General features: G+C 52.3%; 1 protein-coding gene across 3 annotated transcripts in view; it reads left to right on the top strand.

The window, feature by feature from the left end:
• Positions 1-25,212, top strand: part of RNF220 (ring finger protein 220) — a gene marked incomplete at its 5' end in the record, with an annotated part of 155,928 nt that overhangs the window by 44,925 nt on the left and 85,791 nt on the right. Inside the window, one exon of one of the 3 annotated variants that reach the window (XM_079536010.1) lies at positions 13,221-13,295. The exons of the other annotated variants lie outside the window; for them this stretch is intronic. Coding sequence (XP_079392136.1) covers positions 13,221-13,295 — 75 coding nt within the window. The remainder of the gene's footprint in view (positions 1-13,220; positions 13,296-25,212) is intronic. 3 annotated transcript variants of the gene reach the window in all.

Genomic DNA, 25,212 nt, shown 5'->3' with positions numbered 1-25,212 from the left:
CACCTGGCCTCTCCTTCTCCCTTCCCCCCAGCACCTGCAAATTAATGGAAACTTCTTCCAGTCGTGCTGCCTGTGCTGTTTAACAAGGCTGAGGGAGCAGAGCCAGCCTCACTTCTAGCAATGGAGAAGGCTCCCAGGACTCTACATCAGGCCTGCTCCTAGGGCAGGGTGTTGGAGTATCCCACCTCTAGCGCTGCAGTGCATCCTGTGCTGCTCCTCCTGAAACCTGGAGCTAGCTGTCCAAATGCTTGCTGCAAGAAGGGCACTTCTCTCTTCCCACTACTTGTGAAACTGCAAAATAAAGGATCCACGTTAATCACTGAGGTCTGCACAGTGCAGGTGTCTGTGGGGACATTGTCTTTGGGGCAGGTGTCCCTGAGCACATCTCACCAACTTCACAAGGTCCTCCTCTTTCTCCTGCCTCTTCTTCTTTGACCCTGTGGTTGTGGGAGTTATTTTCAAGATGTGAAACGAATGCATGTGCAGGTCTGGGACAATGTCTGGAAACCAGTTGCCAAGGGTGCATGATGGTGGTATCAAATCACTGTGAGAGGCTGCCACCTTCATAGAATCATAGAATCATGGAATCACTGAGGTGGGAAAAGACTTCTAAGATCACCCATTCCACCCCACCGTGCCCACTGCCCACATCCCTCAGTGCCACATCTCCACATTCCTAGAGCACCTCTAGGGACGATGACCCCACCACCTCCCTGGGCAGCTGTGCCACTGCATCACCGCTGTTTTTGAGAAGATTTTTTTCCTAATATCTCTTCTACTTCAGGCCCTCAGTCTCCCAACAAGGGCAGCAGGTCAGGCACCAGAGCTGGACATACACTGTGTGTAAAGCACAAAGTAAACTGTCCATTATAAAGGCTACTTGGTGTGGTGCAAAATATGATGTCTTACAAGCCAGACATTGAAAAGTTGTTAGAGGTATTTGGGGTGCTGGGAGGATTTCAGAGAATTTTGCAGCTGGGATAGTTGGTTGTTCTTTTTTTTTTAAGGGAATGTCCGTAGAAATGTATTGAGAGAGTCTTGCAGGTGCTACGGGCTGTGAGTGGTGGAGAAGGAGCATGAATCATGTCACCTGGCTCTGTATTTAATCATACCAAACTGGTTTGGTTCTCCAACAAGTCAACATATATTATCAGTGTAAAAAAAGGCATTTTACAGGGCTGGGAGTCTAAATATCATTTATAAATATTTAATTCTACAAGTGATCTTTGCAAAAGAAGGATAGCTCTTCATTATCATACCTGTGTCTATTGAAATATCACCATTATTTATCATCTACTGTTGGTGCAGCGTCCTGCCTGGGGCCTTGGTACTGGAGGCCACTGTGGGACATGGTGCCAGCAGCTGTCCCCACCCTAACGCCTGGTGACAGGAGCTCCTGGGAACTTTGTGCCTGAGCTGGGGGCAGCCTCATGCCACCAGGCTCCTTCTCTTTACCAAAGCCACCAGAATCATCAAAATCCTCTCTGCTGGAGAGTTTGGTGGAGCACACATCATCCACTGTGCTGCGAAAGTGCTCCATAATCCAGCTCCTGCTACAGCTGCGAAGTGACCTGTGAAAAGCAGGGACTGCCTCCCATCCCTGTCCCCATCCCTGTGGCTTTCTGCCTGTTTAATCTCTCTGACATTCAGCCCAGCTTTGCCCTGCTCTGTTTTGACTCCTGACAAGCCTTTCAATTTGCTCTCCTCTCTGAAGAGCTGAGAAGCCATTGATAGCTCTCCCCTTGAATTATTGAATCTCAGAGTCGGGTTTCGGGCCCGGGGGAGCAGCCCCACACGCACAGGGCATGGAGGTTGGCCATCGATCGGCAGAGCTCAGCAGCAGCTTGCTGATGGCACACGCCCAGTCCTGGGTCCCTGGGTCCCCAAGCTGATGGCTGTGCAGTCGGAAGCATCCTTGGACCTTGCTCTTCTGCAACATCCCCAGAGGTGTTCAAGAAGCATGGAAATGTGGCATTGAGGGTCACAGTCAGTGGGCATAGTGGGGTGGGTTGGGGTTGGATTTGGTGATCTTAGATGTCTTTTCAAGCTTAATGATTCTATGATCCTGTGATTCTTGGAGAAACAACTTTGTGTCCCCTGGAAAAGATGCAGTGCTGGACAGTGTCCCATATAAATCCTGCTGGCACTTTGTCTCTGATGCCAGGACTTTCCTTTAGTCACCATGTCATGGGCTGATTACAGAAGAGATACCCATTTGCACTGCAAGTAGCCTTGGTGTTTTCAGATGTGGATGAACTTTTTTCCTTCCCATTTGTCACTGCCATCCCACATACCGTGAAAGGGAGCTGGGATCCCTCACACACCAACCCCAGCCCTTGACCTCAGGAGAGGGTGGATGATTTCTCCATCCCTTCCTTTCCCACTTAGGGCATTTATCCCTCTGTGGTCCTTCCTAAGAGGCCAGCAGGATGCAAGGGCATGACAAGAGCTGGCCTGAGAGCCAGAGTGCAAATGTGTTTTGGAGCCACGTGGGGGGAAGAGGAAGGGCAAGTGTGGACTTTATTAAGTGATAACACATCTGCAAATGAGATTATGGGAAATTTTCGGGGGCACCGCAGCACTGATTGGCTGGGCAGAGCAGGAGAGGCTATGTGGGAGCATGGTGGAGCACGTGCAACCGGATCCCTTCCATTAGTGTGATCAATAAGCCACCGTGTGGGGGTGGCGGGGGTGTTGGCAAAACTGCATAAATACATATGCGAGAAATCACATTACAGCCAAGAGATCTGAGCACAACATGGGTAACCCTTTCACCCCAGCACCCAGGGTGCAGGGAGCATTAACCCTTTTGGGGCAGGACATTGAACGGGGTGCTGAAGTGGTGGTTGACATGCTTGTGGCTTGGCACAGCAGGAGGAACCACTTCCCACACTTGGCTTCTTGCAGGCTAGATGTTTCTTTGCCCGCAAGGTCTCCACCCCATGGTGATGGGGGTAGTGGCAGAGGCTGCCCAGGGAGGTGGTGGGATCACTGTTCTGGAGGTGTTCCAGAACTGTGGGAATGTGGCACTGAGCAGGACGTGGTCAGTGGGCATGGTGGGTGGGTTGGGGTTGGACTGGCTGGTGTAAGCGGTCTTTTTCAACCTTAATGATTCTATATTTCTATGATTCTATCTTTCTGCTCCTCCAAGTTCTTGAGAGAGATGCACTTTGGCCCAGAAATATGTCCTCACCTTCACATTCCACATAAATATGTCAGCTGAAGCTCAAGCAGGACTATAGTGCCACTTGCCTGTAGTGTGGTCCCGAGCCCAAGGATCTTGCATCTCTATCTCTGCCCAGCCCCTCTTATCATATTTCCAGCCCCCACCCCCCTCGCCCCCAGCCCTTACAGTCCTGTTTTGACACTTCTAATTAGAGGACATTTAACACCTTGTTTTGCTTGGGCCCCTCTTTCGGCCAGACAACACATTGATGGCCTCTGACTTCTCCCCTGACCCCAGCTAACCTGGCAGCTCAGTGCTCTGACACCACTCTGAAGCCATCCATCCCATCCCATCCACTGAGCTCCCCCCCCACCCACTGCCCACCCCTGGGGCCTGGGGTGCAGCAGGGCCAGGATGTGGCATTTCCCTTGGTAAGCGCTTTCCTGGATGTGATTTAGAGCACTGAAGCCAGAAGAGAGAAGGAAAAAAAACACCCTGTAATAAAGTCAGCACTCTGCTTATTAAGGGGAAAAGGCTGTGCTTTACTTATACTAACATTAATTAGACAGATATATAGGGAGCAAGGAGGCCTCCAGGAGATTTATACTGAGCTTCTGGAGATGGATGTGAGGACTGATAGACGGACAGACGGCAGTTCCTGGAGCGTGCCAGCAGTGGGATTTAGGGGAAGTGGCGACAGGGAGCCAAAAGGACAGGTGGTATAGGAGATGCAGCAAGAGGCAGGAGGGGATGCCGGAGCTGCCCAAACCATTTGGGGGTGGCATAAAGCTGGAAGAAGGAGCAGGTGGGGAGGAGGTTTCTACGAGCATCCTCACAGAGGAACATCCCTAGGGAGGAGCCTGTCTCCCTGCCCTGCTCCTGGCTGCAGTGGCAGCAGAGGTCTTAGAGCTAGAGTCTGTCCTTCACGGTCCTGACACCTATCATCACCTGCATGCCATTATCTAATTGAGGAGACACTTGAAGCTGCTCATTTTTACTAGGAGACTTTTCCCTATTCCCTTTCTCACTATGTTAGTGCAATACTTTCCTACCTCCCCCAGCACCAGGCAGAGAGAAGTCACCCTGGGTTTCATTACCCCAGAGCAAAAGGTCTCTTTGTTAACATCTGATCAGAGCTCCATCATGAACTCTTAGGCTGAGTCTGCTGCAGGGGGACATCCGTGGGCTGCATCCAGCTCCTGTGCCTTCCCTGTGCCCATGGGCTGCATCCAGGCCATCAGCACCTCATTCTGCTGATGCTTTCTGGTCTGGATTTCTTCATCCCACGCAGGCAGGGCCCCCTCTGACCTCCTCCTCCCAACCTTGGTTAAATACAGAAGCTGACTTTGTAGGTGATTAGTAATAAAATTTTAACAAGCATCCATATGAACGTCTTTTTGTCACTTTTATGAGGCCATTTACAGCAGGGAGATATAAGAGCACCTTAAATCTCCCCCTAACGGCAAGGGTCATGTTAAGGGGTGACACAGCAGAAGGCCTGGCGTGTCCCATGCCCACTAGTGCAGGAGATTCTCCCTGTGCCTACAACAGGACAAGTGGCTTCTGGTTGTTCTCTTGGCTGAGTGGGGATGCCCATCTCCTTCGGGGGCAGGAAAAGCAAATGGGATGCTCAGGCTACAGCACAGAAGAGGGATGGGCAGGGCAGCAGGACGGCAGCTCCAGTCTTGCAGTGGATGATGATCAAACAGTGGGGACAGAAAACAGGGAGAAGTTCCCCAGGTCCCACGCTGGCTTGGTGGCACTGCCCGGAATAGAACCCTGCTGTCCCCACGGCCGCCAAACCACACTGCTACACAGATGCTCCGTGACAGCCCTTTTGTGTGGGCTCTGCTTCCTGTGCCGAGAGGGCTGCATCGAGCACAACCTCACTGAGGCTTTTGATATTAAGAAAAAAAATCTGCAGCTTGCCGTCTGAGATCTGGGCAGAAGTTTGGGTTTGTTCCTTTTTTTAGTTTTGGTTCTTCAAAGAGAAAAAGAAACACACCTTGTGTGGTGAAATTGAAAAACAAGGAAGCAAGATGGGTTTCCTCTGTGTTCAAAATGAGTTCTTGTTTGTTGGGAGCAGTGCCTGGTCCTTGCTGGGCAGCCTCTTCCCAGACTGCACAAAAGCTGCAGGAAGAGCCACTTTGACATAAATAGTTGACATCATCACCAACATGCATTGCAGCAAGCATCACCAATATGCATGGCCATGAGCATTAGCAGTGTGCATGCCGGTCGTGGCACTGAGCTTGCAGGATTCAGGAAGGATTTGGACAATGCCCTCAGTCACATGGTCTGATTTTTGGGTGGTCCTGTGTGGAGCCAGGATGATCCTTGGGGGTCTCTTCCAGCTCAGGATGTTGCATGATTCTATGATAGTATGAGCTCTGAATGTGGCCAACAAGAGAAAAGGAACAGGATGGAGCCCAGGCCCTGTGCCATACCGGTATTTGTACGGTATTTGTGCCTGCATCCCTCTGTGCATGGCTGCACGCTGCAGTGTGCTATGGGACAGCCTTCGTACTCAGGTGCTGGAGTGGGGGCAGCAGGGACACAGGGGCAGCCCCGCTCTGGGGTTTGAGCCTGCTCTGGCAGGAGGTCAAAAAGGCAAAGTTTCCTGGGAGGTGAATTATCAGTGGGAGCGATATCGGCAGGTCAAGCACATTGGTGCTGGGGTAATACAGTTAAGGTGCAGAGCCTTGAAGGGAGCCCGGCCGAGGAGTGCAGCATTAAAGCAATGAGCCCAGCTTAATCTGCCCCAAGTGAGGGCAGTGGGGTCTTTAATATTGTGTCAGGCTTGCAGGCCCTTGTTGGCGGGTTATTCTTCACGGCAGCTAATGCCACCAGGCTAACTGAATTAGCCCCTCCTTCCGCGGGGTGAGCGTGGGGTTGCCGGGAGGGCGATCGTGCCTCGCAGCTGCAGGGAGAGCGAATGATGGCCTGGAAATTCAATCAGGTGAGGAGCTGCTGCCATCCCCAAAGGACAGGGAGCAGCCGGATTGGGGAGGAGAGCCCGGGACGGGGACGCTGGTGACCAACTCCATGCTGTGCCCGGGTAGGGGGTCCTCCAGGAGCCAGTCCTCTTTCCGGGCAGCATCACGCCTTGCTCAGTGATGGCTGAGCACCCATCGGGTACTGAGACCCATGGGCTGTCTCGGCCAAGGTGGGTGTTCAGGTGCCACTCTTGGCACATTCTCGGTATCTCTGTGTGGTTGGAATGATCACCAAGAGACTGGCTGGCCTGAGGAGATGACAAGTAGGACTTGGTCCTGGCTTTGATGTTGGGTCAAGCCACCAAGAGCCTGCACTGTCCTCTCTGTAAAGCCCTGTGGGATCGTGCGACCACCGAATCATAGAACATCCCAAACTGGAAGGGACCCATAAGGATGAACAGGCAGAAGGACTGCTGAGGGGCTAGGGTGCATCAACAGCCATGCCAACACTCCCAGGAGCTATTCGCTGTCCTTTACACTAAAAAATCAAAATCAGAACTTTTCAGGCATTAGAATAGAATAGAATAGAATAGAATAGAATAGAATAGAATAGAATAGAATAGAATAGAATAGAATAGAATAGAATAGAATAGAACAGAACAGAATCATTAAGGTTGGAAAAGAAAACTAAGAACATCTAGTTCAACTACCAACCCATCGTCACTTGGTTGTTGTCTCCAAACCTCTCACCTGGGCGTCAGGGCTGGGGACCACCCTGCCCTGAAGAGCTGGGCTGCTCAGGGCACCCCCAATGGGCACAGCCCCATCTGCCCTGGAGCTGGAGATGCTATCCCTTCATCCTCACTGGTCCCCATTCCTCTTCCAGGTGCTTCTTTGATCTTCAAACCTGCCCCAGCTCCCTCACCCCCCTCCCTTTCATTGTTATAAATGGGGGCCTTGGCTGCCTTTAAATAGTTACATCTATCAGATAAGCTCATGTCAGCCATAAATCCTGCAGTAATGATGATTTTCTAAGTAGGTCGACTGGAGCTATTTCCGCTTCAGCCTCAAGTTACCGCACATGTCCCCCCTGCCCCCCCAGGGCCTGGCAGCCTCATTTGTTGTCCCCTTAATTGTCATTTCTCCCATGGGCTCTGGGAAGGAAAAGGGCTGGGGGACCCCTCTCCCCCCCTGTGTCCTTGCCATGGAGGGCGCTTCAGAGAAAAGCTTCTGGTGGGAAGATGGGAGATGGAAGATGGAGGAATGGTTGCAGCAGCCCACCATATGGATATCCTTATGCCATGCCCCCGCCACCACCTCCCCAGCTGCACCCAATGTGTGAAAGCTGTAATTGCAGGTAATCCCCCCACACAGTGCATGGTTTGAATTTGGCGACAACAGGAATGTTGAAGGGAGAAGGGGTGCTGCACAGGGCCAACATCTGCGTGAGCCATCAAGGCACATCTGGATGCAGCTGCCTGTGCTTGGCAGCCCCACTTGGCCCATGGGGTCTGAATACTGCCCCCGCTAAGGGCAAGGATGGGCCTCCCTTAGGCTGATACCGCTGCAAACTCTTGCTGCTGGTGAGCTGCAAGGGGAAGGGTTGCTCTAAGCAGCGTCACATTTCCTCCTAAATGTGCCTGGTGTCTGCTTGGGGCTGACTTAGCAGCATAAGCATCCTCTCCCAGTGACCCACACTACCCCCCAGACCTAGAACAACACCTATGACACCCATAGTGCCCCAGCAGAGCATCCTGACCTCTCTCAGATGCAACTACCTCCCAAGGCTTCAGCTAACCCCATGGCTTCCCTAGGGCAGAGCAGGTGTCATAGGCATTGTCTCTTTGAAAATTAATTTTGCTGTCGATTTCCTTATTTCTCTTAATTGATGAGGGCCAGGCATTCGGCGCGTTGCCAGCAGCACCAGCCACAGCCTCCCGTAGGCATCGGTGGAGCCAACAGCACGAGCACAGAGGGCTGGGGAGTGTAATGAACTCTCAGAGGACTCGTTGCAGCTCAGCCCGCGCTCTAGATTAGCTGAGGAATCATCTGGCCCAGCTATTAACTGTCCCATTTAACATCATAAATTATTAACTTAATTTTGAGGAGGGTCGGTGACGGATCGCGTTGATTTTGTCGGCCTCTCCATGCAGGCGATGCCTCTGGCAGGGCCTGGGGCAGTGCCTGTGGGAGGGTATAGGTGGAGGGAGAGCATCCTCGCTGGGGAATGAGCAGCTCTGCCTCAGTTCCCAGCCCAGCAGAGGGGATGGGGACAGTCAGGGCAGGGCAGTGAGTACGCCAGTGTGAGAGATGTCCCTTGGGGAAGAACCCAAGGAGGGAGAAATATGGATTTCTTGGGTAGAAAAGTTTCAAACCACTCATAGCCTTTTTCCAGATAATTGGGCAACAGAAAATTTTAGGATGTCATCTTTTCTTCCCCTTTCTTTAAAAAGAGAGATGTTTGCAGAGTGTGGCAGCGAAGGAACGCCCTCCAACCAGCATCCTTTTTTTAACAGCATGGAAAAAATTCCAAGCCGTTTGGCTTGTCACAAACCAAACAGCCCTCAAGGAGAGCAAGCTCTGAAAACCCTTGTAAAACGCCTCTTTCATTCCGGCTTTTTGGAATGAAAGAAGACAAAAAAAAGGACTTTTTGTTCCCCTGGTGAGCAGCTGTGCCACTCAGCACCGCCTGTCCCTGCGCCCCAGCGTGTCCCAAAAGTGCCCCAAACTCACAGCACCACTGCAATTTGAAGTGCCCAGCGCTGCACCCCTGCAGCCTTGCTGCTCCCATCACATCCCTGTGCTGAGCCATTCCCCACGTGCAGAAGCTGCTCTCGCCAGCGGCCGCACGTTGCCCGGTGCACGGATATAAAATACAGCGCCCTGCCATAAAACATGCACTGCTAGTCTATATATTTTGCAATCCCTTTAAAGGTTTTTTTTCTTTAAACCCCTCACCCCAGCCCCCTCCCCATCCTCCCCCCAAAAAATTATTATAAAGAATTATTGCCATTAGTACGTCTTTCCCAGTGAAAGGAGAAAATCGCCTCATTCATAATTTATACCCTCAATTACTATTAATAAAGAAATATTTCAGCAGAAAATCGCCTGGGAAAATTACACGTAACATTGCATTAACATTCTATTTGAACATTTTCATCACATTTGTTATAGAGTTAATAAGAGGGATATGCTCCCCTGACTTCTTCATGAAATTATGGGCTGCCTATGATAGTTTAATCTTTTAGACTTTATATAATATATTCACTTTACTAATTGAGCTATCCAAGGAGCAGTTAGGGATGTTCTTAAACGTGGAAGACAAAGTAATCAGGGCCGTGACTTCCTGACTAGTGGATCTTCTTCCGGAGATGAGGAGCGCGCATGAGGAGCGCACTCAGGCCCGTGTGTGATGTGCAGCTCCATGGCCCTTCCCATGTCGTAGAATCATAGAATCGTTTGAGACAGAAGGGACCCTTAAAGGTCATCTAGCCCAACTCCGGCGCAATGAACAGGGGTGTTTACATCACCTCACCTGAGCTTGGAACGAATGTGAGTGAAAGATGGAGGAGGCTTTCAGGTTGGTGAGGTGTTCCCCAAAAGCCCTGTTTGTGTTCTGGAGCAAGAATGGGTCTGGCAGACATTCCCAAGCTCTTCTTTCACAATGAGAAGTGCCTGACATGTTAGGTTTCTCAGGAGAAATACTTCCTGTGGACAAACTTCAGGGTTAAATTCACCCCACCCACATCCATGCACAGACTTTATCCAGATGCAGAGCAGGGCTGGGGTGCACAAACCCTCTGCTCCCTGGAAGCTCCTGCCATGCATCGTGTGAGTTGGACTCAATGGTCCTTATGGGTCCCTTCCAACCTGGGATACTCTATCATTCTATGATCTCAGTCTGAGCTCACCCCAAATCTGCTCGTGTGACTCCCAGCCCACGTCAACAGCAAGCCAAATAGTTGATGGAAAACTTTCATGTATTAGGATTCATTAGCTGGGGCTCTATGAGCAGCAAAGGGATGCCTGGATGTTGCCAAGTGAGCCTTGCTGAAGGCACTGTGGGGTGAGGCAGCCTGGGAGAGCAGAGTGGGTTGATGGGTTGGTCACTGGGGGAGAGGCTGAGCTCCTGAGAGCCTGGGTGAGCCATTGGTGTCAGGAATGGGCGTGGGACATCCCGAGCCCTATACTGGGGAAGAAAATGTGGTGTCCCCTTGTGCCATCACTAGAGCACTGAAGTGGGCAAGCAGCAGCCAGGAGTGCCACTTCTCCCCATAGCCCCCAGTGGCTCTGCCCAAGGACGGGAAGCACAGGCTGTCAGGCTCAGAGTGAGCAGGATGGGCCACACTGTAAACAGGACAAGGCTTGTAAACAGCTCCAGCTGGGATAAATTTAGCCTATTGGGGCTGCAGCCCCGGTGCAGCAGGACACAGTGTCAGGGCATTGTCGAGGACAGAACGGGAGAAAGAAGCTGAATAAACAAACACAGCTTGTCTTCTTTTTTATTATTTTTCTTTTTGTGTGTGTGTGTGTGTGTCTCAGCATTGTTATTTCAGCCAGACAATTGCCCTGCAGATCGAGGGAACAGACTGGAGTTCAAGCAAGCTTGGCTCCCAGTGACTCCCTTCTCATTCTGTGCTTTCATCCTTGTGTTCAGTGTGTCCCGTACCGGTGTGCACCAGCATAAAGATGCTCCATGTACCTCCCTGTGCTGTCTCACAGGGGCCTAAAGGGTGAGACCCCCTAGTCTGGCTTTGGCAGTTGTGCAAAGTTTTGCTCTTCCCCTGCATGCACAGCCCAGCCTAGCGCCAATGGGAATCAAGAGGCATGGCATACTCTGTTCACATTTGTGCATGGCTCCGTGAGCAGCTTTGGAGGTGTGCTCCTGTGCATAGGGGATGCTGCAGAAGTGGATGTCTCTGCAAAACTTGAGAAATGGGGATCAGGACATTTCCCTGACAAAATCACTCATGGCCTCAGGAGCAAAGGGCATGATTGGCTCTGCCAATGCTGCCCTGCCAGGACCCAAGTCTTCTCTAAAAGCCATAGTTAGAGGTAGCTTTATTTTCACATCTTAATTTTATTTTTCTCACATCTCTCCCTGACACACACACACACATACACACAACGCACTCCTATTGGAAAAACGATTTTAATACCCATGGTGCATTGTCCTGGTGTGATATAAAATCCAATGACATGTGGCATTTGGAAAAGGTCACTTCCCCCATCAGGATTCATTATCCTGCCTCAGCCCGGGAAGCCATGGGGTTGCCCCCGCCTCTGCAGACCCCTTGCCCCCTCCCCAGCTGCAGGGTGTGCAGGATGAGGGGATGGCAGGGCAGCCCCTGGGCTCTGCTTACTGGCATCCCCAGAGCAGGAGCAGCTCCTGCAGTGCCCTCACTGCACACGGCTGCAGAAGGGAAATGTTCCCCTTCCTTGTTTCACTTGTTCAATTTTGGAGCGGGTGGGTTTGGGGAGTGCCCCGCGGTGTCGATGCTCACCACCAGTGAGGCAGAACTGAGAAGAGAAAGTGGAGCAGCCCGGCAAAGCCCAGCTCCTTGTTCACACCAATCAGCTCCATACTGTCTCACCAGTGCTTGCACTCCCAAGAAAGGTGTCACCTCTGCCCAGGCTGTGGGGTCTTTGCCCTCTCTCATAGGTCGCTGCTTAAATGTGGTTCCTGGTGAAGGCTACAGGGGATGCAGGGCTGGGGATGCTCACAGTGCTGTCCCATGCTATTCTCAGGCTTTCTCCTTTCCTTGGGCTCATTTCTGTTTCCCCATCCTTATCCAGTACACAGCCACCTCCACGGCCCATTCCCATCCCAGCCCAAAGCAACTCCCTGGGAAGGACATGGGAAGGACGAGCATGGGGTGGTGCATGGTGGACACAGCCCTTTGCAAGGGGCAAAGCATCCCATGGGGCAGGCAGGAGGACTGGGACTTTGCACCTCCCGTGAGCTCCCTGGGGCCAGACTGTCACCTCTGTCTTCCCATTCCAACCCGCAAGAGAGTGGGGGCTGCAGAAGGGCAGAGGCTGGGGCAGGAGCAAGATTTTGTTCAGGTTTTGTGTGCTTTTTTGCAGCAGGGAGCAGAGCTAGATGCCTGCTGAAGATGACTTTTCAGAGTGCTGAGGGTGATGGTGAGCGTAGCCCCTTCCACCATATAAACACCAATGAGTTATGGGTACCCCAGCCTCTAATTATGCAGTCAGCCCCAAATAGGCTGTGTCTAACGAGGCTGACAGACTAATATCTCAAGAGCCCTTAATGCGTTATCATCTCTTGCTGTATGACCTCATATTTATAACTGCTCTGGTGGGAGGTTGAGAAATGTCCTTCTCTCTCCCCAGCCCCCTCCCCAACTTTCCTCCCCCCCGGAGCAGCAGCTCTTCAGCCTCATCTGTTAGGATCAGGAGGAGAGAGGCGACTTCTCTCCATCCATCATGGGCTGAGTTCGTGCTATTAGATGATTAAAGGCATTTTTTATAATATTTGGAAGAGGCTTTGAAACATCTCTCAAACACGGTGATGAATGCCCGCTTAACCCTTTCCTGGCCAGCGGAGGGGCGGTTGGGCAGCACAGTGACAAGGTGTGATTCATGGGCACCTGCAGGAAGCAGGGAGGACGTGGTGGTTTCTGAGGCTGCAACGGCTCCAGCAAGAGGAAGCAGTGCCTGTCCTCTCCCTGGTGCTTACACAAGAGGCCCCGGGGGGGCTGTGCACACATGGCAGAGCCCCCTGTCCCATTCTGCACCAGTGCAGCTGTTCCCTTGCCTCCTTCTCTCCATGCCCAATCCCAGTGTCTTGCTCCCATCTGCCAAGTCCCATTCCCATAAGAAATCAGAGGCATCGAGATCCTTTGCTAGGGTGCATCCCTTCCAATTTGGGGTATTCTATGATTCTATGATGTCATGGCCTTGCTTGGAGTTGGTCAGAAAGACGTATGGGGACGATGGCCATGGGTGACCTAAAGCCTGTTCAACACCAGATGGGTGACATTAGCCATGCTGTGTCCCGGTGGGAGTGGAGGTATCACACACTGGGGAAGGAACCCCCTCCTTTGCTCACAGGCACAGTATTTCATAATCCCCATTTCTTGTCGATTGATTGCCAGATAGAAGCGACAGCCAAAGAGGGCCCCAGGCGTCTGCAACTGCCACTCATCGTATGATTTTAACTCTCCCCCTCTGTAAGTTTGCATTCTTTTCTTGTTGTCGTTTTTACCTAAGTAAGTCTTTTCCTCCCTTCTCCCCCAAAAATGGTGCTGAGAAATCCCACCGTCCTCCTCAGTTTGATGTTGAATGTATGAGTAGCTGAGAAGGGTTAATGCATGATTAAGAGACGTTTTATTAAAATGGTTAATCTGTCATTAGAGAGTCCAAGAAATCAATAGATTTCTTATAGCCACAGCCTACAATCATCTTTAGCACCGCTGACTGTGGGCCTAAGACCCCAAGCAGCATGCTAGGGATTCCTGCCACCTCTGTGTGCCCCTCTGTGGTCCCATTATCCCAAAGAGAATCAGTCTGGTCACCTCCCAGCTCCTGTCCCAAGATGCTGGTCCAATGGATGTTGCTGGTGATCACAGCTCCGTGTCCCCTTTGGGATGCTCTCCCCCTCCGTGCACCCATTCTGCCCCTGGGGGTGCCTGCTGTGAGCTGTGCTCTGCAGATCCCATGACAAATCCCAGAGCCACCAGGATGCTGACCCCAGCCGCGCTGTTTAGACGGGCTGACAGCAGCACAGCTGAGCCAGAGCAGGCAGGAGGGCATGGGACAGCATCCCAGGATCTGGGAAGCGATGGGTCCTGTTGGGGCCAGCAATATAACTCAGTGAGTCTCGTGCTGGGGGTGTTGGTTGCTCTGCTCCCTGTGGACAAGATGGTACATGTGAAATGAAGGTTGAAAATGATGTAAGTTCATCCTGTTATTTTCTGCTTCTCTTTCCTGTGCTCATCCCATTGCCTCGAATAACCCGGTCATAAATCCTAGTGCTCCTGCCTGCCCTGTGTGTGCATGCCCAGTGCTCATCCCTCCCACGTGCTCGCCATGGGGTTAGGGGGAGATATTCCAGACCCTCTGGGTCCAGCCCTCTCCTTCCCTGCCTCAGTGCTTATTTCTGGGCCATTATGTTCGACAGGGAGAATTTGTTTCTGTCCAGAGCAGATGCCCGGACAGTCTCAAACCTCTGAGGATTTATCATCCTGAGCTTTTGTTTGTAGGTCCGTGGGACCCCTCTGCCCCATAGCTGAGCCCAGATAGCTTTGCTGTCTCCTCCAGGAGACTCTTGATGAGCGGTGAGGCATTGGTGCAGGCTGCCCAGGGAGGTGGTGGGGTCACTGTCCCTGGAGGCGTTCAAGGGACGTGGCACAGAATTTTAATGGGCATTGGTGGTGATGGGCTGCTGGTTGGATTTAATGGTAAGACTCGATGATCTTAAAGGTTCTATGATTCTATGAGTGGAAATGGTGGGGATGGGTTGGGGTTGGACTGGATGATCTTAGTGACTTTTTCCAATCTCTGATTCTATGATTCCATGAAAGCAGGACAGTATAAACGGTGTATGGTGATGTCCATTGCACGATCTGTCTGTGCGATTACACAGGGGTGGTGATAGTGAGGATTTGGGTTCTCCTCCTGCCCTACAGCCACCAGGATGAGGTGTCCCAGCATCGCTCTGGAGGCCATCAGAGAAAAGCAAAGGTGTGCAGGGTTGCTCCACCACAGCCCCACTGCCCCGTCCCCTCCCAGCCACCCACATTCCTCCGCAGCGCCGATGAGGGGGCCAACCTTTGGCACCTTTATTGACACTCCCTGAGTTCATACAGCGACTCTACAATCTTTCCCTGAGATTATTAAGAATTAATTGATCGCTTTTATATTCCCCCCAGTACCCAGTGCTGCTCTGCGACAGGCGGTGGGAGGAGGCAGGGAGCAGGGAGGAGGGCGGGGTGTGTGTAAAAAAACACACTGATAAATGTTAATTACTCTTTTACAGCCCTTGTCAAATTCCAAAGCAAGTCGTAAATTCATTAAACTCTAACGGATTAAGCACATGCAGCTTATTTAGTCGCCATAAACAAGATCATTTGGATGTTGATTTTCCCCTTTTTATTGCTCCAACAGAAAAGGGGAAAAATCAGATCAGGGAAGCAGTTGGTGGTTACCAGGGAGTCAGAAAAGTTTGGATTTATGTAATATCTTGTGTTGTTGTGTTGTCGCTCTCTGGCAGCTCTCGGTATCTCCCAGTCCTCAGGCTGTGCTCCATTTGGCCAAGCCTTCATGGGCAAGGCAGGGAGCATAGAACAGAGTCACGGGATCATTAAGGTTGGAAAAGAGCTCTAAGATGGTCCTGTCCAACCTTCCACCTACCACCAATGCTGCCCACTGACCACGTCCCTCAGTGCCACATCCCCACGGCTCTGGAACACCTCCACAGACAGTGACCGCACCACCTCCCTGGGCAGCCTGTGTCACTGCATCACCACTCTTTCTGAGAAGAATGTATTCCTAATATCCAACCTAAACCTCCCTGGTGCAGCTTGAGGCCATCCTCTCGAGTCCTACTGAGGGGCTGCCCCTGAGTGGGGTCAGGCAGGGCAGAGATGTGTGCCACAGTGGGGTTGTGCCGGGCTGCCTTGTTGGCATGCCCTAGTGCCAGGTCTCCAGCAGTGGGATGTTCCCAGCTGAGCCCAGCAGCAGACGAAGGCACGTGGGGAGGGACACTTGCTTCCACCAGCAACACGGGGGGAGCCAGACACCCACTGTTCTGAACACAGGGACAGGACCCAAGGTCTGAGCCCTACATTGCTGCCAGCCCACTCTGCACGCTCGCCATCCTGCACTTGCACTTGTTAATAACGCAGGCTGACCTCCTGAGCAGTGAGAGCGGGGAAAGGAGAATGAGAGGAGGGTCATGGAGATTAATTAATACTCAGAGCTCTAATTATGAGTTTCTTCAACATCGGGCTTCTAATGAGGAACAGGCACTGAGACAACTCTGCATCCCGCTGCCCCACTGCCGGCCCCGCCGAGACATCTCCTGCATCCCAGCAGCGCTAGGGGGATGCAGCCAGCCCTGGCCACCCCCAGCACATTGTGGGAACAGGGGCAGGAGATGGCCCAGAGGGACCCTTACAGCCCTGCAACGTGCAGGTTAGGATGCTCCAGGACCTGGCAGCCCCCCGTGATGCTGCACAGCAGACGTGAGCTACAGGCAGCAGAGGGAACTCTACACCCCTCTCTGAGTGCTCTCTAAGCAGTAGCTAACAGCCACTAGCTAATAACTTTATGGCTTCAAAGTAGCTCATTTATCATGCTGAAGTTTGTTTATGCACTAGTTATATGGCGCACTATAGCAGATCTGTGTTTGGCTGATAAATTCCCAATGACAAGCAAGGCTACCAAACAGGACCCACTGAGTCCAAAAGACCAGTAGCTTTTTCCTGAACTCTGCTTTCTGAGATAAGGATGAGTTTTCCCTCTTTTGTTTCACAAGGAGAAGGGGGAAAAAAAATGACAACTTGCAAACTCAAAAAAAATAAATGAATACAAATAAAATCCTGTTCCAAATTGAAATTCTTGTTCCAATATAAGTTTCCCATTACTGTGGTTTGTGTTGTCGGTCAGAGGAGGAAGAAGGATGCCTGGGGAGGATGGGGAAGAAGGATGCCTGGGGAGGATGGGGAGGACACACATGAGCCCATACCAGGAGATTTGGGTACATGCAGAGGGAGCACAGGCTCCTAAAGATCTGGATCGTAGAATCATAGAAGACCAGAGTTGGAAGGACCCATGGGCATCACTGAGCTCCTGGCTATCCTGATGTCCCATGGATGTCCCTGGGAATGGCATAGCTCAGTCCCTTCTGCTTTCAGAAAGCATGTTTTGGGGGCAGTTTGGCAACTTGCTGGTCTTATAATGTTTGCTATTATTTTTTCATTGCTTTTTATTGTATTTGTCAATACTTTGAGGTTGTGTGTGTTTTGTTGCTGAGCACAGCACAGCTGCTCACCTGTACTGGGTTAATCACTTGAATCCTGCTAATAATAATGACCTTCACATTCTGGCTGGCTCTATCACAGGAGCCAAACCCACTTTGCAAACAGTGCTGAGCTCAGTCTTCCAATTCCATGCAAACAGGATGGGTCAGGATTAGTGCTGCTGCAGCAGTGGGGAAACTGAGGCAAAAAGCAGAGAGCGTGTTAGGCTCTGCTCAACCTTTTCTTTGACCACCAGGTCTCACCCCGCTCCAGTTCCCATGGCAGCTTCCACAGGTCTCACCTGGGATGCCTCTGCGAGGGATAAATCCAGGACATCCCAGCCTGCAGCATCCCTCTGCCTCTTGGCCGCTACCTGTCGCACCCATACCTGTGCCTGTCCCAACCACGCAGCTGCATCTGTTGCTGCATGTCCCGGTCCCGCAGGCTGTAAATACTGCCAGTGTGTCAGGGAGGTTGAGCGGTTTATGGCTCAAGGTCAGGCCCATGAATCATAAAAAGGTGTCGGAAGGAGCATTAACTCCTAGCCTTCGCTCAGCCGCTGTGTGGTTTCAGGCGGGGCCCCGGAGGCAGTGATTAAAGGGTGCACCTTCCCCTTTCTGTTTTACGGTAAAAGGAAAGCAGTAAATTAGAAGCCCACAGGCTGCGGCAGGCCAAGTCCCAGCAGTGCAGTGCCTACGCAAGGATCAACCCTGAGAGCCCACGGCTGCCCCATGGCACAGCCCTGGGCAGGACCCGGCCCCTCCGTGTGCCCAGTGGCTCATCCTCAGCTCATCTCTGTCCCAGTCATGGAATCACAGAATCATTAAGGTTGGGAAAGATCTCTAAGATCACCCAGCCCAACCCCAATCCACCCCACTGACCACATCCCTCAGTGCCACATCTCCACTATTCCTGAACACCTCCAGGGATGGTGACCCCATCACCTCCCTGGATAGCTGTGCCACCGCATCACCGCTCTCTCTGAGAATAAATTGTTCCAAATATCCAACCTGAACCTCCTCCAGTGCAACTTAAATGTCCCTGTCCATGGCAAGGGTTAGAACTAGATGATTTTTACGGAGCCTTCCAACTCAAACCATTTAATGATACCCTTGTGGGATTCCTGTTCAGGTCCAGACCATGGGGTGTGCGGGGCTGGGGGGACCTGGGTGACACCCAGAACTGCAGGTCCACCCTGCATGACCACGGCAGGGGGAGTGAACGTAAGCCTGCCCCCAGATGCTGCCATTTTCTATAGCTCATCCACGGCATCGCTGTGTTGTGTCCCAGTTAGGGCTGCCACCGGTGCGCAGCGGTGTCCGCAGGGCCCAGAGGCTGCGGGGGCCCGGCCGGCCTCGGGTAGGGCTGCCACCGCCTGCCTGATGCCGGTAATAGCAGCGGCCGCAGGGACGCGGCGGGGCCGTGCCTGCCCTCGGAGCTTGGAGCGGAGCTGGAGGTGAACTGGGTTGCAGGAGAAGCTCCGTGTCCAAAGCTGGGGCGAGGCATCGTTTGTCTTTGCAGAGGGATAGAGGGAAACTAGGAACTTGCGAGGAGAGAAAGTGCTTCTCCCTGCCCTAAAGAACCCAGCGTGCTTTTTCCCCCTGGGGAATGGCATGGCGGAGGCCTGGAATTGACGTGCTGCCAGCACTGATGGATGGCGCAACGGAGGGAGCAAAGCGGGTCAGCAGAGCAGAAAGGAGCGCAGACAAAGAGGGCAGCGTCCCCGGCTCCCAGCCGAGGCGGTGACACCCAGTGCCGGCGCGGTGCCCACAACAGCCCCGGCTCTGTTGCACGACGTGCTGGCACAGCTGGGGTACCTGGGTGCGCCCCCGTGCCGCTGCGCTCGCCCCAACAACGGCAGCTTTTCTTCAGCCCCTGCACAAGCTGCCATTGTTCAGACGCTTCCCTGAGGTCCTGCTGCTCCCAGGAGGATTTTCAGCGTCTCGGAGCTGCTGGAGCTCCACTCGTGTTGATAAAATGGCCAGGTTTGTTTTCTTCAGGCAGTTCCACAGCAGGACACCTCCAGCAGTGCTGCCGTGCCAGCCCATAGCCACCCCTGCCTCAGTTTCCCCACTGGTGGCTGAGGTCCCTTTGCAGATGTGCTGTGAATCCGGAGATGTCAGAGAGCCCTAGCCTCCAAAGCCCCGCTGCTGAGCGTGCTGCCCTGCTGCTCACTGCTCCCGCAGCCACGAGGAGGAGTGCAGGGAAGGGGCTCAGCTTCAAATCGATGTTGAGTGCTGTGATATGAATCTCTTATCGCTGTTGTCATTGTAATGGCTGGGACCAAAATGCTGGGCTGAGCGGGAGCCAGATCTCAGCGTGGCTGGGGGTGAGGAGGAGATGGGCACAGCAGGAGATGGAGTCCCAGCTTTGGGACTGCCCCAGGTCCTCCCAGCTCCTTACGAATAAAAAAGTTCCTGATGGCAAGGGTGGCAGCAGAAATACAGGACTAAAGGAATAGCTCCTGCATGACCAGGCCATGCTCAGGGTGGAGGCACATGCAGAAGGGCAACCCTGAGGGCTGACAGTGCTCACCAGGGACAGGGTGCTCCCACCTCCACTCCTTCCTGCTCCCACCTCCACAGCCTCTGCCCCATCTCCCCCAGCTGTTCAGAAACAACTTGGGCATGCAGTTCTCATAGCTGTGCTGGCATCTGGAGATACAGGAACAAATGGGCTCTGGACCAGAGCTGGGGCCTTTGTTCCCATCAGAGCCCAAAAGCAGCTTTTCCAGTGGATAAGGCAAAGGGTGCAGGCAACAGCAGCATCCCAGTGCCCTGATGGATGCGCTGAGCAGCAGTGCCATTCCCAGCGAGCCAGCAGACAAGCTTCGCATTTAACCCCTCATACTTGTCCCCTATATTTTATTAACAACTGTTGATTGGGATCCCAAGGTCATCCGTCCGTGCAGAGACACAGATAAAATCTAACAGTGCTGCAATTCCCTACATCTCCAGGCCCACCAATCTCTCATCTATCTGCAATCTGTCTTCCACCACACTTGTTTCCAGCTGCTGGGCAGCTCTGAAGCTGTGGTTCTGGATGCAGGTTGCACGGTTGATCAGCCTCGGGGAGTGGATGGTTGGGGTGCTGCCCCACAGAGGTGCCTCAGAGTTTTGGCCATTTAATTCCAGGAAGAGCACCCTGTCAGGGCGAGTGAAATTGGCCTGATGCAGGATTTATTAGTGCTTCTTTCCCTCTGCCTCCTGCTGGGTGCTGTGCTAAGATCCCATGCCGCACAGTCATCTTGCTAAAGCTAAGGGGAGCTTAGTGCTTAAATGGTTTTCTTGCAACTGCGGAGTTCAGTGCTTGCCAACAAGCTGAGACTCAGCTGAAGTAACAAACAGGGCAGACGGAGGTGGGAAAGCAGTGCTGGGCAGTGGGGAGCCCATGGGTGTCCATGCACCATGTGTGATGCATATGGGCAATGCAGGGGTGTCGCATACCCCTATCCATGGCATGGAGACTAACTCAGCTCTGGTGAGAGGTGCATCTGTCCCAGCTCTAAGTTTAAATCTCTCGGAAATGCTTTCATTAAACAGAACTAACGTGAAATATCAGAGCTTGCCCGTATTTTTAGCCCTTGCTCTTCTGGCTCTGCCAGCAGTAGATCTGTACACGTGAGCACACTTTGGGCTCGGCATTAAGCTGACCGCTCCGGCTGTACATGCTGCTGGGACACTGCTGCAGTAACCAACCGGCTCTGCAGATGGGGATAGCGGAGCTGGGAAACCAGCCCCGACTCCAGATGGCACCTCGGGAGGAGGCCCTGCGGCAGGAGGGCACCTCGCACCCCAGCACGCTGCAGTGATAGCAGACAGGGCTGCCCCAGGGATCCCATGGGTCGCATGAGTCAAGTGTTCCAGCAGGATCCGGGGGAGGGCAGGGTGGTTTTATGGGTAGTGATGGCATTTACAGCCCCGCAGGCTGAGGCACTGATCCCCAGCTAATTGCCACGAGATCCTGAGGGCAGCGCTGGCCCCATCCTGTCTTTGCAGCACTCTTGGCTGACCCACGTCCCATGAGTTTGGGGTGGCTCAGTATTCCCTTGCTGGTAAGGTCTTCAGCAGGTGTCACTGTGGATTGAGACTTCCCTTCGTGGGAAGGGCCGGAGATTGTCCCTTTGCCCCGCTCCTTTCTCTCTCCCCCCAGTGCAGTATCACAGGCGGCCCTGCAGCACACCCCGCATTTTTTTCCCATCACCTGCCACAGGCCCCGCATGTTTCCATTTAGCCGACATAGTAGAAAGCTGTAAAACATGTGTCTGCTTCCCAAGGAGGGAGAAAAATGACTTCAACAGCTTGGTCCAGTTAACAGCTCAGGCTCTCGACTCCACTGTTGGCTTGGCAGGGACTTTGCTGCATGCCCTGCACTAGTTGGACCAAGGTGTGCGTCTGGAGGGAAGGGTGCATGGAGCAGGATATTTTGGGGATGGGCTGCCCCAGGGAGCGGTCAGCAGCAGCACTTTCCACCCCAGTCTCCATGGGCTCCTCCCAGCACAGCTCCCCATCCATCCCATACATTTACCTAACGCTAATGAGACGTATTGATTGGAATGATGGGATTTGTAAAGGTCGCAGGGTTAAAGTACATAAAACCAGCCTTTCTGGAGCTGCAATATCAGGGCCGATGGGTCTGGTGGGAGAGATTAAAGGCCTCGTGCTGCAAGAATGGAGAGAGCTGACAGCAATTACATTTCAGATGTGTGCATAGTTATAACTCCTTCCCACAAGACAGGCGGCTGCGTCCCCACACTGCAGAGAGGGTCGCAGCCCCCAGCTCCCTTCCAAAGGGAAGATTTTGATAGAGCAGGTCAGGGAATGAAAGGGGGAAAAGAGAGGCTGGTGTTCTCTTTGAAGAGGTGGTACCCTGACCCATTCCTGTGGCTGGGCTTGGGTGCCTGTTTTAGTATTCCTAGCTAAGATAGCATAGGGATGCTGTAACAAAATTACATCAGTGACATCTCAACTCCTAAAACACTGCAGTCCCTTTTGTGGGAGCAGGACTCCCACTACTGGTAACGAGCTGGCAGCTCGTTAGAGACACATCCGTCCCCTGGGAAGGGCCCTCCATCCCCAGCAGCTCCTGCATAAGGGCTGGGAGACACACAGCCCCTCACCCCAAACACTGCAGGAGAATGGAGTTGGTTGGAGGTCTGCCCCACGTTTGGGTCAGGTGCTTGGGGAGCTCAATCCCTCTTGCTCAGCCCCAAGCTGCTCCCACCAAAGGGACCTAGCTGCTGGGGACCCCTACTCAGCTCATTGTCCCTCTACAGCAGAGGAAACACCCATCTCCATATAGTTCAGGCATCCCCAAGCTTGCTCTGCTTTTATTTATCCCTCCCACGCACTCTCCTTCGCTCTCTCAGATGGTAATGAGTGGTTTTCACTGGGAACTAAATGAAGTTGATTGCCCACTGGTGTCTGCCATTAGTGGTAATTAGTTAAAACATCAGAGTATAAACAGTAAATTGGCTCTAATAATTAATACTAGCACTCAAGCATATGAGAGACACAGAGACTGAGAGAGAAGCAGTGGCAAGCTTGTAAAATCAGCTGGGGCTGTTTTAATTAAAAAAGAAGGAATGTAAGTAACATAGTATTGGAAAAAGGACAAAAGCCATCAGGATCTCGCTTGTTAGGAGCGTGGTGGTGTATCTCCGGGAGCTGAGCTTGGATGAGAGCAATGCAGGAGCTGCTTTGCTCTCAAACACTGGCTTTGACCTCTGGGTTCCTTTGGGAAAGAGGAACGTGGTGCTGCCAGGGCGTGCAGATCCCACAGAGAAAGGTTGGGTTTTCACTTAGAATAATAAGTTTTCTCCCTGTTTTTCCAACATTTGAGTGCGTCTGCCCTTCTGATTGGGGCTTCCGAAAACCATACTTTGAGGAAAAGCTCACTGCCCACCCCGAAGTGATGAAACACTAGCAGTAATGTTGGGGCTGGTGCTGAGCCCCAGGGTGGCAGCAAGGGGCAGAAGTGTGGGGCAGAGCTCAGGGAGGAGGGGGGCTGTGTGCATATGGCTATTAATCATCCGTGCCTGCGTTAACCATGCTAATGTCGTCAGTGACAATAGCCCATCTTGGCTCTTGATTTAGGGTCTGTGAACGGAAGCCGGGCTCCTGGGAGTAAATGCGTGAATCCTCCGCTGATACTAAACCTTCTAATAAATCTCACGCACACCAAAAAGCCCTGGGCACTAAATCCCAGAATCCGGTAATTGAAACCCTTACGGCTCTCAGAAAAAAATTTAACCGGTGAGTGGAAGCGAGTGGATGTTTGTACAGAATATCCATCCTATCTGCACCTGATTATCTCTGGAGGAGACAAAGGAAACCCCGTGCTCCCTCAGTGTGCACTTCATTCCCTGGGCTTAAATAATCCTTTGGGAAATGGTATTGTCGGTGTTTGGGGATGCTGTCTGTGTGTCATCACCCCCAAAAGCCACTGGGGTCCAGTTTGCATCCCTGAAGGTGTTCAAGCACTGCGGAGGTGTGGTACTGAGGACATGGACTAGAGCAGTCACAGGCATAGGCTGTTACCTGGACTAGATGGTTTTAGTGATCTTTCCAACCTTAATGATTCTCTGATTTGGGTTGGGGCCTTGAAGAATTCTGCATTGTTGCCATGGCCTGCATAGTTCTGCATGTATATGGTGGAGTTAGGGGTTGTTTGTTTGTTTTTGCTTAAAAAAATATTGTGTTGGTGCTTTATTCTGGTTTTAATCTCTGTCACAGACCATGCTTCAATGCCTTGGCAGGGGACTTAATAAATATAGTCATTTGGATAATGAATGGTGATGATCCAGGTGGGACTCAGAAAAGTCGTAGGGAAGGGATGCAGGGGGGCACATGGCTGCCCCTCGGAGGCAGAGGACTGCATCTGCCGTAGGATTGTCCCCACTGGGGCGCACGGGCTGCTCAGCCCTCTCACCAATGAGCATCCTGCATTGTGGGAAGGAGCCCGTCGCACCGGGGGTCCCTTCAGACTTTTATGAATTATCATCAGAGATCACCTTTGCTGTCCCCTTGCCATCCAGTTGCTCTCCTAAGCCTCAGCAGCATCCCTCCCCACCGCTGTGCACTCTGCATGCCACAAACCCATCACAGCCCTTTTTGGGTGACCCCATGCCAAGCTGTGAAGGACATAGAGCACGGCCACCCATGTGCCATATCTCCCAACCCATGATGGGCCCAAACACTGGCATCACAGGATTCCCATCACCTCCCTCCTCTGTAGCCATTCCAAACCTGGAGGGAGCCCAAGCACCCTCGTTTCTCAGGTCACCGCTTGGCTAATGGTCTATTAATTTGTTCAATTGTCCCCTGTGAGACAAACTCAATTTCTGCCCGAGATTCCTCCCTGCCTGTCGACGCAGTGATGGATAGGATGAGCGGCTGTCACTGCTGGCCCCAGCGCCCGCTCAGCTCTCTGGGATCTGCATCGCCTTACGCCCACAGATCCATCCTCAGCAATGAAAAATGGCAGAAATATTTAAGGACAAATAAGGTTTACAAACCCAATTTAAAATTATTATGGGAGGCCCCGGCTGCAGATAGGCCCGAGCCGATTCACGGCAGCAATCAAATCGAATTTCCTTATCGTTGTATTATTTTAGGGTGTTATCTGGCCCCATAATGCAGTTATAAATTCAATTTCATCTGTGAGCGTTCATTGTTTACTGTCGCCTGTTTGCTGGGGAAAATGTAAACACTTGGCGGCCCTCGGCTGCAAAATTAATTTCTGGCTGAAAAGAGGAAAAGGGAGAAAAAGTGGAAAGTGAGAGGAAAAATAAAAAAAAAGAAAACAACAGATCTGGATGTGGGATGGACGGACAGACATGGACAGGTGGACACGGACAGCCGTCCCCTCAGCTGCAAAAGGAGGAAAAATACGCAGTGACCTGCTAGGGCTGCCAAGGGAAAGTTGAAGGTCTCCCATTAATTCCAGACTAAAAATGACAAATTCATCTTCTACGACAATTAAATGAAGTCAGTAATTGATGCTAATTGATCTTCAGCCGAGAGGGCTCTTACTGCCTGGCCGTGCTCTCCCGTGCTCCATCCCCTTCCCATCTCCCCCCTGCTGGGCGCTGTCCCCACTCCATGGCTTTGGATCGCCATTGGGG

The sequence above is a fragment of the Tetrao urogallus genome (genome assembly GCF_951394365.1).
Source record: "Tetrao urogallus genome assembly, chromosome: 5".
Taxonomy (NCBI): domain Eukaryota; kingdom Metazoa; phylum Chordata; class Aves; order Galliformes; family Phasianidae; genus Tetrao; species Tetrao urogallus.
This window is presented reverse-complemented; position numbering and strand designations above follow the sequence as displayed.